The 12308-nt window shown below is 40.1% G+C and overlaps 1 protein-coding gene across 1 annotated transcript; it reads left to right on the top strand.

Moving 5' to 3' along the window:
* The first annotated feature begins 788 nt into the window (after positions 1-788).
* On the top strand, positions 789-11507 carry LOC310946640 (leukocyte surface antigen CD53-like). Its single transcript, XM_083913153.1, has 8 exons — positions 789-924; positions 1770-1854; positions 5317-5505; positions 7765-7839; positions 7939-8046; positions 8172-8276; positions 9266-9349; positions 10974-11507. The coding sequence occupies exons 2-8, from the start codon at positions 1792-1794 to the stop codon at positions 11043-11045; spliced, it is 696 nt and encodes a 231-aa protein (XP_083769279.1). The 5' UTR covers positions 789-924; positions 1770-1791; the 3' UTR covers positions 11046-11507.
* Positions 11508-12308: the final 801 nt, after the last annotated feature.

Raw genomic sequence — 12308 nt, 5'->3', positions numbered from 1 at the left:
CTGTAATTTATGAGCTACGGCCAAATTAATGTTACTGTTAGAGGACAGGCTAAAGTAAACTGCAGTCAACACTGAGGATGATCATCTCGATAACAGTTATTAGGCGCGTTTCCATCAGCTGATCAGTGTTACAGCGGCACGTTCTTCCTCAAGACAAATACAGAATAGTTGTGTTGTTGTGGCGTCTGTACCACCACACGTCACATCACGCTGAGAGCTACATCCAATCAGCAATCGGGTAAATCTTTCCGACAGGGCCTCTTTCTACTCGGTCAAACGGTCTCCTGAGCGACTCACATGCAAATTAGGGGCGTTTTTGGTGAGAGACCTGCCTCATTCAGGGTAGTCCACCATAGTGGAAACACACCTAATATGTTTTTTAAAACAATTTTTAATAAAATTGATTATTGTCCCATTCCAGGCTCTGAAATTGTTGCTTTCTTTGCAAAATATAATAGAATTAATATAATGCAAAAAAAAAAAACAGTCGATACAAAACAAAAATAAGTCAATCTTGCCACATGTGTAGAGCCATACGCAGTGAGTTTGGTAACCTAATATGAAAATGTTTTGGTTTTTTTAATAACTGAAGAGGATAAGATTTCTTACTGACATATTCATTGTCACTTCATATGTTGTGTAATTATTCAGCGTGTTTTCAACCTCAGAGCTCCTGTTTTAGCTTGTCTAAATATAAGAAGCGTGTCACCACACACACTGTGCTGCCGTTATTTTGGTTTCTCTCGGCTGCACTTTCTGTCATAGATTTTCCATGTTGCTTATGTCAAGAAAGGGGAAGTGAGAAGGAGGTGCTGAAAGCCCCACACAGTGCTGCAGGCTCCACAGCATCTGTGAGAAGGGGAAGTGTAAGTTTACTCAACACAAGTCTGAAAAGAGAGACGAGCAGATTATTCTCTTAAACAGGTACGACCTAAACTTGTTTCTCCTTTTTTATTTTTTATTTGTCTGTTGTGGCTTTCTGAATAGCATCTTCTTTGAGAATGTTGTACAGGGGACTATTTTCTTGTCCCCTTTGCTCATGGGGGAATGTTGGATTACCGAATATTCTCTAGACCTGCGCTATATGAAAAGTGTCTTAGGATAACTTTAGTTATGATTTGACTCTATATACGATAAATAAATGACCGGACATTGATGTTACATGTGTAGACAATACTTGTAAAAACGGAGACCAGAGAAAGAATTTGAAACGCTAAAAATTTTGTAATTTAACATGATCTGTCATCCCAGTGGAAGTATCATACATAAATGTTTAGTAATGTTAAACATACCTGAAATATAAGCTACTCTATATGACATAGTTCTGTCACTGACTGTCATGTTTTAACATTATATAACAACACATAACTGTGTTGATACCAGAGGATTCTTACCCAGATGTGTTCATTTCGTATTTTGGGAAACTTGTGGTATTTCCACAGTAGACCGAGCCCCTGTGATGTCATCAGCAACACCAACTATAATGTATTTACGTCATGTTTAATAAATGTCAAATTAATTTGAAACATTCTCTCTGTGCATGTAAACTGGGAGGAAACACAGGAAGTGAGATGTGTCACATCACTTCTCTGCAGTGTGACCATGACGCACACACACACACGCACACACACACACACACACACTCACACACACACACACACGCACGCGCACACGCACACACACACACACACTTTTGATGGCAGAAGATTCACTTTGTCTTCCTCTGTTTATATCTGGTTAATTATGATTTATTGTGTCTCTTGCTACAGATCTGATCAGAGGAGTTACAGAATGGCTCAAGGCTGCCTCAAGTGTTTAAAGTACACCATGTGTTTCGCCAACTTCCTTATTTTTGTATGTATGTCTCAATCATCCAGCATCACATTCAGAAGTCATTATGGTACATGTTGTAACTGTTTGTTTTATCAACCAGGGGCACTTCTACACTTGTCAGGAGGTAAAAAGAACAATTGTGGTGTAGCTGTAGTTGGGACCAACTTAATCAAGTCCAAGACCAGATCCAGTCGAGATCAAGTTAACACAGAGTAAAAAGCAAATCCTGAGTCCTTTCCAAGACCATAATAGGCAATAGTGTCTTTCCAATGCTGATATAGTGATTAAGAAGTTGGATGGATCTATCTCCTGACATCACTCAACTGATCCTGAATCAGCAGCCAGGAAAAACGACCAGTGCAAAAATAGTCAATCACAAATAAGTCATAGAGTGTGGGGTAGAACTTCGCTATATGTAGTGTCCTGAGATAACTTTTGTTATGATTTGGCACAAAAAATTAAATTGAATCGAATTGTCCAACAAGGCACGAGACCGAGACAAGTGCAAGACTTCAGAATAGAGGACTCGAGTACTGCAGCCCTGTATAGCTCAGCTAATTGTCCTGCATTGCCAGACCTATCTCCACAGTGCTGTGTCAGCGCCCGCAATGAGAGGGTGGGGTATGGAAGTTAGTCTGTGTCGTCAGATTTTGAAATCAAAAAGCCATTGGATTTCTAGCACTGAAAACTGATGTATTGAAATTATGTATCTGAATGTTTTGACTCTCAATTGAACTCTTTATTTTTCAGTGTTGACAAATTCACTGTTAAAGCATTCAATGTTAAACAATTCAAAGTTAAAAAATTCAATGTTAAACCATTCAAAGTTAAGTTTTCATTTTACCAAATTCAGATGCAAAACACAATGTATACAATTCAGTGTTCACATCTGGGGAACCAAGGAAGAGCAATCGATTCCAGATAGTAGATCAGGTGTATGGGGTTGAGCAAGGAGAGCTGTGACAAGAGTGGCTGCTAGTTGGCTAATTTCGCCACAAACTATGGGTATATATATACAGTATAACCGTAATAATCGATGATCCACCATGCTTACGGCTACCCTGGTTATATTCTGATTTAAAGTGAAGTTTAAAGTCAGTGCCAGCCAAACTGAACCCGGCCTTTGGCAGCAGACTCGCTTCCCCGGGTGCTGTCATCAGTGGGAGCTGTTATACCTCTACTAACAGCAGCCGCTGTGCTCAGCCTCTCTCATCACACACACGAACATCATACCGATGATTTTCAGGCCACATCTCATATCTACTGTGGCCGATATGATCGTAGAAGTGCGCACTACATTGCTGCCACCTTGGAAAAATACATTTCATAAAATATAATGTTTGTAAGATCGTGTCCAGCTGGACTTGATCTCACCAACACAAAACACTTATAGTACACAAGCTACTGCTCTATGCTGTGAACTCATACCACAATCATTGCCAACTTCATATTTATTAACTACGTCAGCATCCAGGTGACATTTTGTAGTGGGTTGATGTGAAACAACTGGTTACCTTGATCCCATCTTAGAAAATAATAAGTATTTGCATTACAGCTCCCTGCGACTCTACACATTAGGGAGTTGTAATTGTAATGCAGTGGTCAACATAGAGCGGAGACCAAAATCAGAGAACAACTAACAACAACTTGATTCATGCTGAAATACTGTTATTTTTAACCGTCCAGAATTAGATAGAATATCCACTGTGGCTATACCACTGCTGGTACAACAAAAGATTGTTAGTAGGGGTATAACGGCTCCCACTGATGTCAGTACCCGGGGCAGCTGCTGTGGCGGTGGTGTGTTTCCTCCTGCGCTGGCTCGCTTCCCCCGGTCCAGACAGTCTGCTGCTTGAGGCCGGGTTCTGTTTGACTGACTCTGACTTTAAACTTCACTTTGAATCAGAAACTAACCAGTGTAGCACAAAAGCATGGTGGATCATAGATTATTACGGTTATATATCCATAGTAGGTGGCAAAATTAGCCAACTAACAACACTCTTGTCACAGCTCTCCTTGCTTACACACACACACCGAATCGATTGCTCTTCCTTGGTTCCCTGGATGTGAACACTGAATTTTACACATTGAGTTTTTAACGTACATTTTTTTAATGTTGAAATTTTTAATGTTACGTTTTTTTAACTTACAATTTTTAACATTTAATTGTATACATTGTATTTTGCATCTGAATTTGGTATACAGTGGTCTCTTGTTAATCGCGGGAGTTACGTTCTAACAATAACCCGCAATAGGCAAAATCACACACACTGTATACACTTTTCTCAGACAGGCATTAACATTTTCTCACATTTCTCTGTTGTTTAAACACTCAAAGTTCAAATCTTCGTAGAAAAACAAGTATATACAGTATATGTAAATTTGGCAGGCTGAACACATTCTGTACTGTACAAGAGACACTGTACGGAGGAGATTGATTGACAATGCTCTACCGTCCCTTGGCCGACCAGGGAACAGAAAACAATGCACTGGAAAAAAAAAAAAATTTATTAAAAATTGCACAAAAAAATCTGCGAAGCGAAGGTGAACCGCGTTATAGCGAGGGACAACTGTATTGAAAATTATAATTTTTTAACCTTGAATTTGTGAACATTGGAAAATAAAGAGTTAAATTCATGGTCAAAACATTCAGATACATAATTTCAATGCAAGCATATTCACTGCTAGAAATTCAATGGCGATTTGATTTCAAAATCCGAGGACACAGATTTACTTCCATAGTGGGGTGAAAGATGTCTCCAAAGATGGATTTGGGAGGAGGGGGAGACGAAGAATTGAGTTTCAGGAAGCTTCTTTGCGTTCATGTTTTTTTATCTCTGTTAGGCAGGTGGTGAGGGAGGGGTGAGTGGCAGTAGTGATGGTTTTGGACCATGGATAACAGTGAAACTGGAGTCCATGGCAGCGGAGGGTCTGTCCAAGTGAAAGCATGATGAGGATGAAGAGAAGGGGACCAAGCACCAAACCCTGGGGAACACCCACAAATATTGTCTTATTATTAAGATGCATTCATGTGTAAGAAGCATAGTTTAACCTACAGCAATGCATTTGGTTTCAGACAGGGCTGCCCAACCCTGCTCCTGGAGGGCGACTGTCCTGCATGTTTCAGGTTTCTTTTAGGTTTTTAACACACTTGAGTCTAATGATTTTTATACCTGTGACAAGCTTTAGCTGCTTGATAACTAGCACATCATTAGATGCAGATGTGTTAGAGCAGAGAGAAACCTAAAACATGCAGGACAGTGGCCCTCCAGGAGCCGGGTTGGGCAGCCCTGTTTTAGAGAGTTGGTATGGGTTTTGTATATAATTTAAAACAACTACAGCTGTTAAATAAATCCAGTGGAGTAAAACGTGCCTCTGAAATGAAGTACTTGAGTAAATGTAGAACATGACACCACTGATGCTGCTTGGTGTTTCTGTGAGGATGAGGTGAGCCTGACGGTGTGTGTGTGTTCCTCCGGTCAGATGTGTGGTGTGGCGGTGCTGAGCTTTGGTGTGTACCTGATGGTTAACTTTAGGATGGCTGCACTCACCCCGACTTTGGACAGCTTCACCACAGCCAACATGCTGCTGATCAGCGGCATCATCATCACCTGCGTGTCCTTCCTGGGCTTCCTGGGTGCTCTGAAGGAGAACCGCTGTCTCCTCCTGACGGTACGACACACACACAGCACCCCTGGGTGCTCCAACTGGTTGCGATGTTCAAGTCCGTCTATCAAGACTCTCTTTTTTCTGACTTTTCCCAAATGCCTTGTTCACCACCTCTTTACATAAGTCAGTTATTCACACTGATCTGATTTATCTACTTTTAAACAATATTTTAATACTCCATTCAATTATATATTGTAATGGTGGATTTCTACCTTAAATGCACTTATAAATCAGTAGCAATGGTAGATAATAAGAATAATAAGTCTTCCTTTTTCAACAAATGTATTTTTCATGAATGGTTAAGTCATGTTAATGGACAAAGCAACATTAAAGTATATAATACATATCTATTTTGATTTAGATAGAATATTGAACTATCATTCAGCTCTAAGATTTATCACAGCGTATAAATATGAACCTCACCACATTTTTCTTTATGGAAAAGTTGGTTGGCCCTCTCTTAAAGGAAAGGCGCAAGAGGCACTGGTTTTTATATATTTTTAAGGCCCTTTTAGGCAAATTACCACTGTATGTAGCAAATATGCTGGAATGGAACTTAGGCACTTCCATGGCCCGTTCAGCTGAATTACTGCTACTCAAAGGTCCTTGAGTCTATACGAATATTGGCGTGACTGTTTTTTTGTTCTGATGCCCCTGGCTCTAGGAACACGCTACAGCACTTCCTGAGATTGGACGCGCTCCCTTCACGCACAGAGTTTAGGACCTTGGTCAAAGATAGCTGTGTTTCTAATCTTAACTGTTTTAGATGACTGTCTTTCTTGTTTTTTGTTAAATGTATATTGTCATGGGGTGGCCGGTGGCTCAGTGGTTAGAGCAGTCGCCCCATGTAAAGAGGCTGAAGGTCCTGGAGGCAGCGGCCACTGGTTTGACTCCACCCTTTGCTGCATGTCTCCCCCTCTCTCTCTCACCCCATTTCCTGTCCGTCCTATCTAATAAAAGGCTTTAAAATCTGCCATTAAAAAAAAAGTATATTATACAGTATATATATTTCAAATGACCCTAACCACTGTCAATATTTGAAATCTTGTAAACTTGACAACATTGAAAATGAGGGTAACCTCAATGTCTCTCAAGAATAAATAAAGGAAATAATAATTATATCTTTTGATAAAAGCAAAGGTTCAGTCCCAGGATGAATATTCTGTTTCCATAATCAAAAGAGGCATTATTAATTGACTATATCATGAGAAACTCAAATCAGAACCATCAGAATAAATTAAGTATTTTATATTGAGTATTTCACCATTGATTTCCCTTCCAGTGACATTCAGATCCTGAATAAAATCTAGAAATCTTCAAAAAATCTTTTGACATGAATGAGTAATATACCATCTCATGTTTACTTAAAAAAATACTTACTATAATGCACTTTAACAATATGAATAAGAGATTCAAACATGCCTTCCACTTCCTCGGCCATGCTTGCTGAAAAAGGTCGAGGTGAGGTTGTTATTTTGGGGTTTTGAGTGAAAGGTTTTGATAACTAATGCATGAATTTCCAAGGCATTTGGTTCAGACATTCATGTTCCTCTGACGGTGGATCCTAATGACCTTGGGGATTGCCTAACCTCTCACCTGGCACCACCAGCAGGTCGGATTCTTTTAATGACCAAATACTAGGGATCGACCGATATGGGTTTTTTAGGGCAGACGCTGATACCGATAGGGACTGCCGATATTTAAAGCTGATACTACATTTGCTCCTTACATCATAAAAATGACGAAATGATGATCACAAATGTTGCGAGTCCCAATTTAAAAAAAGGAAACTTTTATAGAACTTAAAAAAGGCGTCTCCTGTCTTGGATAATGCTGGGAAAAAACTATCGCTGAACGCAGCAGCCCACATCGACCGATACGATACACCTTAAAAAACGCAACTACCAATGTATCGGTTAATCACTACCAAATACATTCACATCAGCCCCAGCTGTCCTTTGTGTTAAGTGCTAATTAGCACGTTAGAGTGTGCTGGATGAACACGCTCATGTCAATCATACCTGATAAACATTAGCATGACAATATTATCATGTACTGTAGGTAACACTGACTATGGTTTGGGTGATAATCTCACTCTTCTGTTATCTCGTCTGAGTAAACCTGAGTGATCGACTGCTTGTGCTTCCTGTCTCAATGAACCATTTTGAGCATGTTGTGAACTGTAAATATTATATGGTTGTGTCATATATTTGAATGCCTTTCAAAGCGTAAAAATACACCTGTGAAATATTCTGTGAACAGTTCTTCCTGCTGCTGTTCTTCCTGATGCTGGTGGAGCTGACTGCAGCATGCTTGCTCCTCATGTTTGAGGGAGAGGTAGGGTCACATCCATCTGTACTCACGCCATGTTGTGCTGATAAAGGAAACACATATGCATGCATTTATATAATCTGCTCATATCACCTCACGATTTAGATTGGTCAGTTGGTGAAAGAAGATCTCACCAAGGGTCTGAAAGATGCAAAAGAAAAGACTGGAAATTCAACGACTTTGATGAATGAGTGGGATGTGGTTCAGGAGAAGGTAAGAGTATCGGAGCAGACACATAATGTGGGGACTCAAATGACTGGATGTGGATGGTGGGACATAGTGTGTGCTGAAATACTGAGAGCTGAAACCTCTCTGTTCCCCCGAATGATCTGTTTCAGCTGGATTGCTGTGGAGTCGACAATGTGACAGACTGGGGAAACAAAGTGCCTGCTTCTTGCTGCGTGCTTCATTGTGGCACCCCAAAGGCCCAATACAGACGAAAGGTAGACCCTGTGCAGCTTGAATTAAAGTGTAATTCTGGCGTAAAATCATCCCTTGGTCTTTTTCGGCAAATTCTCTCAGCAAATAAGCCATCTAGACAATTCTTTTCGCGTAACAACTAATAACGGAGATATTCCAGAGAGTGGCTAACAGCCGGATGTGGCTAACACTGATTAGCTCGGGGCAGTACGGTGAAGGCATTGAAATGTCTTTTTTAACCACTAATACTTCTCAAAATAACAGCAAACCTCTGCAGCAGCATGAGAAGAGTCCCTACACAGAAAACAAAGCACCAACAACGTAGTTAGTGAACCCAGAGTTTATTAAAAGAGTGTTTTAAAGACTTACCTACTGGCCCCTGTACCAGCTCCTCTCATAGTAAAGTCAATTCAAGTGGATTAACAAAGTCAATCCCAAAGGAAGGAGCCCATTGGTGATTTATTTAAGAATCTGTCGTCTCTTCCAATTTATTCTGGGGACATGGAAAACAGTGTCCAGTACGGTGTGGTTGATGAGGGATGGGGGATCCTCCAGAGCAGTCACACAGTGTGTTGCAGTATTCAATGATTCCAGGCCACAGTGATAAATGTCACTCTGTTGGCAGCATAAACATTCTTCTTCGGTGCCCTTGGGCTCACAGTACCCACAGGCACACCAAATTGCCACAAACCACAACATTTACGTGTTTTGCTGGTTAAATAAAGCCGTATTAATGCATTCACCTTAATGCCCCAAGTTGTGTTAGCCATGGCCGGCTGTTACCGGCTGTTAGTGACTCCCCGGAATATCTCCATTAACAGTTGTTACACAAAAAAAATGTCTCGATGGCTTATTTGATGAGTGTATTTGCAGAAAAAGACCCTGGGATGATTCTACGCCGGAATTACACTTTAAGGCTCATTTTGACATACTCAAGGTCAGTGTCACATGTTTTTGCCACATAGATCCCTATTGTTGCATTTTACCGCTGCTTGCTCTGCTCCGTTTGCAGGGTTGTTTGGTGGCACTGAAGAACTTGTTTGAGGAGAACTTCCTGACCACCGGGATTTCTGTCATTGTCCTTTGCATTATCGAGGTAAACTGATGCTGGTGATATTTTCCACATGGAAACACTTTGTTTACTTCTCCATACAAAATGTGAAGCTGAAGAAAATGGTGCAAGTTTCAATTTATGCTCTGTTACATAATCTCAGAAAATGGGACTCACTTGTAGTAGACTTACTTTGGTTGCCAACGCCATTTTACATCAACCTTTATTCCAGCAACAGCAGGCAACTGATTTAGCTTAAAGTCCCAGCCGACAACATTTGTTTGATCATATTCACTGAGACCAACACTCTGCTCCAATAGAACGTCATAAATCCCGTTTTAGAAAAAACGCACCTCTACGTGCACGTAGAGCCTGTTGTTTGTTTTGCAAAAATCCACAGCACCCGTATCATCATGTCCACTCAGCGCAGAGCTGACTCTCGGGCACAGTTTGTGCTTTTGATGGCGGCTGAGGCTCAGAGGTAGAGTGGGTTGTCCTCCATTCAATAGATTGGCGGTTTGATCCCTGGCTCTTGCGTGTTGAAGTTTCCTTTGGACAGACTCTGAATTGTTTACCGTGCTGCACATGGGTGTGTGAATGGTTAGATTGCATATTATTCTAATTACAATTTGAATATATATTTAAATAAAGAACATTTGCTGACAGTCCTAGTACACTGCCTGCTCAGCACCAAACAGGCAAAATGAGCCACATTTCACAGCTAAAGCTGATGGAGACCCACCCAGAGCTGGAGGAACGTGAATATTGGAACTTCTCTAAATCAGGTGGAATAAAAGATGTAGCTCTGGGTTTGCTGGATGTGTAAACACCATAGACTGTATAAAAATGAACACAGCATAACCGTCGAGGTCCGTTTTCTCAACTTGATCCAATCGTCCTCGCCTATGGGAGTCACCATCTTGTCAGACTTTGACTCCGCCTCATTTCCTCTTACCAAAAAAGGGCATGTATGTGACGTTGGGGGGAGGGAGATACGTCCATCTGGCTGATGTTTACCTCTGAGGAGAAGTGAGGGCCAGAGGCTAGCTGTCACTCAAGAGGCCACACCCCTTATTATTCATAAACTTTAACCTCCAATAAAATAAAAACTAGCCTGGTATAAAAAAAATTCACCCCTCAGTGTTGTCATGGAGATATGACCTAAACATACAGACTAGAATGTCCTTTGTCCCAGGCCTTAAACAGGTGTAATGATGCTGTGAAAACGGGGGTCAATGAGAAACTGCTCTATTATGAAACCTGCTCCTAGTTCTTGGCACTTCCCGATAAGATCAACCAGGTGGTAACATTTTTGTCTTTGCAACTTTATACGTCGACAATAGTTGTGTCTGAAGCCACTACCTGATTCATTAATTCATATAACAAATCAGTAGTGCCCTTTATACTGAGCTGTCAGTTCAGATTTTGGATACCTATTTATTATCATTTTTGCACCAACACTGACAACTGTTGCATATCTTAGGTTTTTTGCATGGACTTGTGCATGCTTAGTCCCTCTTCTGAAATTTGGAATAACTTGGCCACAAATCACAAATATTGATTTTGAATTTTTGACATAGCAACATCTATGAAAATATAGGTGACAAACACCATGAAACAACTTCTGTTGTGATTTAAAATTCCATTTTCTCATCTTGTTTGTTGACAGGTCTTGGGAATGTGTTTCGCCATGACGCTCTTCTGCCACATCAGTAGATCCGGACTAGGCTACAAGTTATAGACAATATTCCCTCAAACAATACATCTTTTATCTACGTATTTGAGTTATTGTTGTACAGTTCTATCCTTTAAAAAAACAAACATGTGTGCAGATGGCAAGAAAAGTGATTTACGTTCAGAAAATAATTCTTCGTTTTGCTGTGATCACACACTATTTTTGAACTTAACGCAAAACACACTTTTTAACTGACTGGAGAACGAAACAAAAACGTTTCAGACATTACAACTCTGGCATTCTGTAATTGTGAGCTAACGAGCAAATGTAAAATGCTATCTTAGTCCGAGCTGTGTGAAACTAAAGCTGTTTGTACTTTTCTACACTGTACATCTTTTGAAGGGAAGACTCATGAGAAGCAGCTGTTCCTGTCAAATTACATATTTACTGTCACTTTCTTCCAAACTTTTCAAATATTAACAACTTTTGGAAAACCTACACTATACCAATAAAGTATTGTTTCCAGTATCAAGACTGCACTCTATCCTCCATTTTGACTTACTTCATGCTGTCAAATGAAAAGCACTTCCTGTTTCTAGCAAAGCTGCAGTTTACTGATCTGTGGTGGAGCCATAAATGTAACCGCTTCCTCTTTTGACCCTGTTCAACAATCTCCGACATTCTGACACGTGACTTTTGTCTAAATCTCATCATTTATGAGGCAACGACCCCCCCCCCCCCCCCCAATATAAATGTTTAAGACACTTTGGAAACTTAGTCAACAAACTGACAACTGTTATTGTTGTCTAATAATAAAAAATAAAAAATAATTCCAAACAAGGCAGAGAAGGAAGTACAAAACATTGAAAGCAAGCAGGTAACACAGATGAATGTATTTATTTAAAGAATAAATCCTGCTTCAATATTTTAAGACATAAAACTAAAAAAATACTAAGATTTCCTTTACACGTTAAAATAATTTTGTTCTTTCTGAAACCACACAAAAAATAGACAAGTCATTTTTGTAATAAAAAATGTAACTGTACACAGAAGAATATATCATTTATTGCAAACTGAACACCCCTGACACCTCAGAAACTATAAACACAAGTATTGCAATTCACCTAGAGATATGAAACGACAAAAAAACCCTACTCTGATACAGCTCTCTCATCCTTTTCTGAAACAAACAGCTGTGTTAAGTCTGGTATCTTGTTTGTGTCATGAAGCTGTTCAGGTCCGTATGAAAGGATTTCCAGTAACAGTGGCGATTGTCTCTTCCTCCCCCAGATACCAGATGAACACTGTCCTCTTTGGGAGACGCCACAC

The sequence above is a fragment of the Echiichthys vipera genome, assembly GCF_963691815.1.
Source record: "Echiichthys vipera genome assembly, chromosome: 4".
Taxonomy (NCBI): Eukaryota; Metazoa; Chordata; class Actinopteri; order Perciformes; family Trachinidae; genus Echiichthys; species Echiichthys vipera.
This window is presented reverse-complemented; position numbering and strand designations above follow the sequence as displayed.

What these genes read in the sequence shown, in the direction of transcription:
- LOC310946640 (XM_083913153.1), top strand. Translation starts at nt 1,792, where the DNA reads ATGGCTCAAGGCTGCCTCAAGTGTTTAAAGTACACCATGTGTTTCGCC. An exon ending in GGGATGTGGTTCAGGAGAAG is followed by an intron (nt 8,047 to 8,171) that starts GTAAGAGTATCG and finishes GATCTGTTTCAG; the next exon opens with CTGGATTGCTGTGGAGTCGA. An exon ending in AGGCCCAATACAGACGAAAG is followed by an intron (nt 8,277 to 9,265) that starts GTAGACCCTGTG and finishes CTCCGTTTGCAG; the next exon opens with GGTTGTTTGGTGGCACTGAA.